Below are 7,018 nucleotides of genomic sequence, written 5' to 3'. Positions count from 1 at the left end.
CTCTGCTGCTCCATACACGTCAGCTTAAGTTTTTGGGCACCGTGAAAAATGTAGAAAAACTGGAAAGAGATGAGACAAATTTAATAAAGAGGATTAGAAACAATGGTTGCCACGTGAGCTGATGTTGTAAGTGTGCAACAGAGAAACAGAGGAGATAAGATAAATTTTCTGTCTATATGCAGTTGCTAGTCAAGGAATGCTGATCAATTCTTTTTTTCTCTTTGCTGCTTAGTACAGCAAAGAAAACTTGGTCCAATTTTCAGGGAAAATTGATCTAAAACCATTATTAGAAGAAGGGCACCAAAGCACCACGGGAGGCTTTTTATGTACAGGATGGCTTCAAACAAACATCTCTCCAGAATGATGTCAGCCTCCTTGATCCATGCCAGTGATGCAAATTTTCCAGTTTCACATCCCCTGCGGACCTGGTAACTTTTCCCCAGACATTTCTGCACGCAGTGCAGGGGCTCAGTTTAGGTTTGCCAGCAGCAATGGGCTCGGGCAGCCAGCACGGAGCGCAGCGGGAGCAAAGCCTGGGAGCAGCCGAGCCCTCCTGCGGCGCGTTTGGGAGCGCGGGGCTGTGACTCGGGAGCCAGCCGTACCTTCCAGCCGCAGGGAAGGACTGGAGCTGGACACTGCCCACACGGCACCTGCAGGACCTCGCCTCCCTCCCTCGCCCGCCCCGAGCGGCCGCGTCTATCCTCCCCTGGCCCGCACCTCGCACCCTTAGGCCCACGTTACTACAACCCCCGTCGGCCCTTGCGCTCACACAACGCATGCGCCAGCCGGCTCCCAGCGTGCCCCCAGGCCCGGAACCTGCCGGGATTTGTAGTTTTATCCGGCAGGTCGGCCCTTTGCCAGGGACGTGACCGGGGACTCCATTTCCCGTGGGCCTGCGGAGCGGCGCATGCGCGGTGCGGCAGCGGGGCGCGGTGGGGGGGCGCGGGGCAGCGCAGGTTCCCGTCTGCGCTGGCTGCGGCCTGCACTGAGCGGGGGGGCGGCCCCGGCCCGGCCCCGCAGCGCCATGGACCCGGCCGAGGCCGTCCTGCAGGAAAAGGCGCTCAAGTTCATGGTGAGCGGCCGCGGGGGTCGGCGAAGGCGGCGGGGGAGGGTGGGCAGCTCTGCCTGTGGAGGGGCTGCGGGGGAACGGGGCGAGGTGGAGCGGGGAGCAGCGGGGAAGGGGAGCCGGGCCTCGGGGCTGGCGGGCGGGGAAGGCGGTGAGCGGGCCCGGGGAGGGGCGTCCTGCCGCGGGGAGGGCAGCGAGCAGGGTCCCCAGATCCCGGCAACGGGAGCCTCGGGAGCAGGGGGAGGCGGCTGCAGGTGCCACCTGGGAGAGGGGGAAGTTAAACCGGAGTGAGGCAGGACCTGGCAGAGGGGCCCGCAGGCACCGGCAGGCTTTGCGCATGTAACTCTTGGATTTTTTTCTTTATTTGTGCACCTTAGACTATCCTGCTGTACTGCTCACCATCTCTCTGTAATTTATTTTTCCTCCCATTCTCCTGCCAGATCTCTAAATCCTGGCAGTTAAGTGTTTCACCTGCTGCTGCAGCAGCACATCACTGATAGAACTGTGGGGAGCATATACATTGTTTAGGTTTTGAGTTGGTATGGAAAACAGTACATGCATCCAAGATGCTCTTCTAATATAGCTAATTTCCATAGATTTGAGGCATTGTGTACTTAAACGGTAGCTTCATTCTTCTTTCTTAATTTGTTGATGTTTCTGAGCATTTTGGCCAGAAATGTAAAATTTAGAAACGAAAACAAAGTGTTGCCAACTAAATTGAATGTGAATTCCAGGTGCCCTGAACTCTTCTTCCCTAAGGATATAATTCAAATGACTGGCAGCACTTGCTAAAAGTTTGTTTTGGATTAGTGCTTCTAGTGTCACAGAATTAAACTTGAGCTCATCAGGAAGAAGGAATGCTATTAAATTGTCAGAACATATGCCCAAAATGAAATTGAGGAAACACTAGCTGCAAATTTTAATTTCTAATTGAGCTTCAATACACTTGTTTGACTTTTGGCTTTTCATCTGGAAGAACTTGTTTCTCTCTTGAGACTTTTTAAGCCATTTGCTAGTAGTCTCCAAGTTTGTCAGATTTATAGAGTCTCAGCTAGGTGAAGTGGAAAAATGCTATGGACACCTAAATCAGCAAGATATCAATCAGAAGTAATGAATGGCCATCTTTGGTGTGGGGTTGGCCAAAGGAGTGTCCCAGATCCTGCTGCACTTGTGTTTGGCCAAGCTTGGTAATTACAACCTGCCTCTAGATAGTGAGTTTCACATCCCAGAAAGTTTCTGCTGAAACATTCTTGTCTGCTGCCAGACAGCATTGTGAGCATGCTATGCTGACTTCTCATACATTGCTTTTTGGCCCCCTGTGCTATGATTTTCATTCAAGGGCTTAGTCCGGGTGGTTTGAGATTGTCTGTAAGATTGGGTCTGGAGGCTGAGGGAATCCCTGTCCATCCTGCAGCTGGCAGGATGATGATGGACTCCAACAATAGCTGATATAGATGGACAACAACAGATATTGATGGACTCCAACAATAGAGCTCCCTGACACTGGGGAGAGGCATGCCTGTGAGAGGAAGCTGCTCTTCTGGGATATGCATCTGTTAAGAGCACCAGATAAAGGGAAGAATTATCAAGACCAGGCTGCACTGAGAGCTAAAAGCTAACCCACGTTCTTTCATGTTTTATTTAAGTGCCTCTTGTTTGCAAAATGCCTGTAAAACATACAGTGAAAGATATGACTTCTCTCTGTCCATTCTGAACTTTTTAGGGTTTTTTTGCTTACAGGTTGAGAATAGAGTAAGCAAAGCTTTTGTTAAGCACATCCCAGGCTTTTGCTTTAGTGTGCATCAGTCCAGAACATGGCTCTTCCTTTAATTCTGCTGATGAAGTGAAGTGTTTGTCAGACTTGGTGGGGTCTTCTGGTGTTCTGGAAGGGTGACACAGATAGATACATCAGCATACAGGAGCAATCAGTTGCAAGTATCATCCTGGCCCTTCCTGAAAATGTCTTTTCTGGTCCATGTAGCACTCAGACAGTGCTCAGGCACTGCAGTAGTGGCACTGGTACAGTTATCCACACAGAGGTAGCAGATCAGCTCATGCATCCTCTCAGCTAATGCTGAATCATTCACTGTGGATTACCCTGTCCATCAGAGTATGTGATACGCTTCATTTGCATCTTCCTTATTAGGTGGCTCACAGTTTGGCTTGTGATGGGCTTTGCTAATAATTATTGATTTTCCTGGGAGCTTCCCAAAGAGCATTGTAGGTAAAGATTCAAGTACATTTTGGAGGTATGAGGCCTATTGTCAAAGGCAGGAGAGACGGTTTTGGTTTTGATATGTGTTTGGGGTAGGTTTCATTTCATACTGAAAAGCAGCCCTCGAGGTGGTAGTTTGTTTATGCTTCTCTAGAAAATAATACTTTTTTTTCCACTTAAAAATGTGAGAACTTAATTTTTGACATTGACTTTGAGCAGCTCTTTTGAATCACAAGGTACCAGGCAAGATGGACTTAGTGATTTGATTTTCATTTTAATGTCCAAGTCTAACAGAAAAATGGGAAAGCTTCATCCAGTGCTAATATTATTAATTAAATTATTCTGCTTTAAAGCATCCATATTTGATGCTTTGAAAGACAAACAGTACTCTGTTGTTCTTCTCTATGCTCATGTCTGTGTAACTTTTTGATGGCAGTAGAAGGCAGCTGCCTTCTCAGTAGCTGGTGTTGGCTGGATTACTTGCCAATGAAGCAGTATTGCATTTAACTGATACCTGCTACATTTTCTGGTTATCTGTGCTCAGGTACAATATGTATAATCTAATACTTTAAGATTTAAGTAATTTATTTAATTTCATTTGCTTACTCAATTTACCTCTATGTCTTAATAAGACCTAATTTATTTCTGATATTAAATTGCTGTGTATGAACACTACACAATACTAAGCCACTGCTCACAAGGAAAGACTGTTTTTGCTGGTGAATGAGTGTCTTGTATCATGTGTTCTGCACATCATCTTTCAAAAGTTTTGTTGGTGTGTTTTTTTCCTTTTGAATGAAAGATGGTTCATAGATTTAAAGACAATCTTTAAAATTAAATAGTCTAGTGTTCTGCAGCTGCAGCAAAGATTTTACTAGAGTGGAACCTGTCTTAGTTCACTTCAGTCTCTTTTTTTTTTTTTTTTTGTACAGTCCTGCTGATGAAAGTACACTCTTTATAAAGTACAGTGTGTAATAAACTGATGCACTAGCTAAATAGAGAGGGGAATGTGCCCATTAACCTAAAAAAATGCACACAAAAGTCCCACCCAAAATCCCCTGCCATAGAGAGCTCTGCTTTTATGCATTCAGGAATATGGGATTTCCATATCAAGGCACTCAATAAGTAACTTTCAAGTTTGAATAAGTGTTTGAAACAGTAGATTGAAAGTATGAGTGTGATAGGCTCAACTGAGACTTTGATTAAATGTCATAGAAAGTAAACTACATAAGCCTGCATAGAATAGTAGATATTTTTTCAAAGTAGCTTCAAATGGTTCTGTTAAGTATACGAATGTTCTGATGATTATCTTTTTAATTAAAATGAGAAATCTTTGTTTAAAGTGGCATTCTTTTTTACGGCCTGTTACAGTCTCTGTAACAATCATTTCTAAGTCTGAACGTTTTTAATTCCAGGAATCCATTTATATAAAACTATGTTTAGACTTAATTAAGGAACGATTCTTACAAAGCTTGTAAATAGCCAAGAAAAAAGGGACAGAAAATAAAACTGACATTCACACTTAACAGAATGATTGTTACAAGGTATGTAATATGCTATAAAAATACAATAAAGCCCTTTTTATAAGAGTTCATATTTTTTGTTCCTCATTTTGAAAGGTATTTAAGAAAAATATCAAAGCTCTATGAAGCGACATCTGTTTTCTTGAATGGACTAGTGACAACTTCAGTTGTGTTTAATTAGCAGTGCCTGGAACAGTACCTGACCAGTTTGGGACCTTATCTAGGACCATTTGAAAAGCAAAAGCTTGATATTTAAAAGAGTTTCACTTTCTCAGTTTTTACGAATGAATGAATTTGCAGTAATTCACTTAATTTCCTGGCTTATGAATAGGAAGAAGTCAGTCTGAGTGTTCTTTGTGTTTTTTCCTGTTTCATCCCCAAAATACCATTTTTCTTTTTGTGTTGGATGATCAGATTCTATGAGCTGCTGATGGACCTTCCAGTTTCACAGGAGAACCAGAGCCTTCTGGTTGTATTTTAAGATGCATCTTTGGGTTGTTTTTTGATTTCTTTTTCTTTTTTTCTCTTTTTTTTTTTTTTTTTGGTGGTTGGTTTTTTTTTTTGGTTGTGAGTTGTTTTATTTTTTATTGAGGGAAAACTCCGAAGTTCATTAATTTTTATATTTGCATGTTTGTAGGAGCTCCCACATAACTGGCAGAAAATATAGCAAGGAATAGCCAATGTAATGGAAGGCTGAAGGGTAATAAAGTTGGAATTTTTTTTCCTGTTGTGTGCATGTGTGTCTATGGAACAGATGGGCAAAGGCTTATACTTTAAAAGAGGCTCTGCTTGCACTGAACCTGTATAATTCATGGTGTCAATAGGACCATAATTTTTAAGACCTGTTATTTGTTAGCTATTTTTAAAAAAATCTTTTGAGAACTTTTCAGTCTTTCCAGTAACATATTTGTGTCATGGACATTGTGGCTGAGAACCTTGGGTGTCCAAAGCAAGGATGTCATAAAAGCAATGAGACTAATTTTCTAAGCTGGGGTAACAGAGCATTGCCTCTTAAATGTGGGGCTGTAAATCCTGCTTGAATATTAAACATACACTTACCAGTTTTTCCAATGGTACTGAAATAGCATCCTGGTTTTTTTGGTGTTTGTTGGCACTAGTATGTTGTATGGAAAACATTAATTAATTTTCTTCTATCCCAAACTTCAAGCTGTAGATTTTTCTGCACTTCATGCAGGCCTTTGGTACTTCAGTAACTTCACCCTCGCTTTTCTGGTAATGTTTCATTTCAGCCATTTTGCTCCATTAAATGTATGCAATTAGAAAAGCAAATGGCAAATTTGCTATCGCATCACTGAAGTATTTAGTTTCATAGACTTAAAAAGCCAAATTTGTTGCACCATGCTCTCCTCACTGTAATATGTACTATAAACATCAGAGAGAATAGGCTGACCTTAATATTTGCTTCTCAGACTAAATCGCCGCCTTGCAGCAGTTATTTCCCACTGAATAAAAAGTTTAATTTCACGCCCTGATTAGTGCTAGTATGTGCAGGTGGATATTTATTTTATGCAGCTAAACTAATCTGCCTTGGCAAATTATTTGCCAGTCAGCAGAGCTATAATTCCTCTTGAGTATTTGGTACTAAATTATCATTCTCATTAGTAAGATAAAGCATACTGTTCTAACCACGAAGTTTGGTTAGGCAAAGGGCTTCCTAAATAGATTTTGGAAGATACAAGATGTGTGCTGGCCACAACATTCTCAGTATCCTGAAATGATTTGTGATATACAGAAAGGTAATGAGGATTTTAGAGGAAAAAATAAAATTATTCCATAGTTGTGTATCATGTCCAGAGGTAAGGTAGGAATGTACAGAGTTCAGAGATCACCTCTTAAAGATGTGTCTAATGAAGAAAAAAAATCAAATGGTCCCTTTGGTTGGCCACTGGAAATACTCCAAGCTCTGATATCTGGGCCATAAATGAGATGAAATATAAAGTTATGTTGTTTTCTTCTTTATTTTCAGTGCTAGTGCCTACTGAGGTAGCAGATATAATGACTCAAGACAAAAAGTTGAAATGGTTGAGGAAACTTCCTGGTCTGGTCTCATTTAAAATTCACTTCACACTTTTAAAACATTTTAAGTGGGGATCAGATAGTATTTCCTGACATACAAATATTGAGTGGATATATTTGTCAAGTGAATGGGTTCATCCATTATTTTGTTTTCTATGGATTTTACTGTGTTGGTAG

General features: G+C 42.0%; 1 protein-coding gene across 11 annotated transcripts in view; it reads left to right on the top strand.

Annotated features, from left to right (window-relative positions):
- The first annotated feature begins 929 nt into the window (after positions 1–929).
- The window catches only part of BTRC (beta-transducin repeat containing E3 ubiquitin protein ligase), a 116,266-nt gene continuing 110,177 nt past the window's right edge, over positions 930–7,018 (top strand). For all 11 annotated transcript variants that reach the window (XM_085582695.1, XM_021536362.4, XM_085582693.1 and 8 more), the window contains exon 1: positions 930–1,072. In XM_085582695.1, coding sequence (XP_085438821.1) covers positions 1,025–1,072 — 48 coding nt within the window. In that variant the 5' untranslated portion in view covers positions 930–1,024. The remainder of the gene's footprint in view (positions 1,073–7,018) is intronic.

This window comes from Lonchura striata, chromosome 6 (genome assembly GCF_050655825.1).
Source record: "Lonchura striata isolate lonStrDom1 chromosome 6, ASM5065582v1, whole genome shotgun sequence".
Lineage (NCBI taxonomy): Eukaryota > Metazoa > Chordata > Aves > Passeriformes > Estrildidae > Lonchura > Lonchura striata.
Note: the sequence above shows the minus strand (reverse complement) of the source record. Positions and strands in the feature narration are given on the sequence as shown.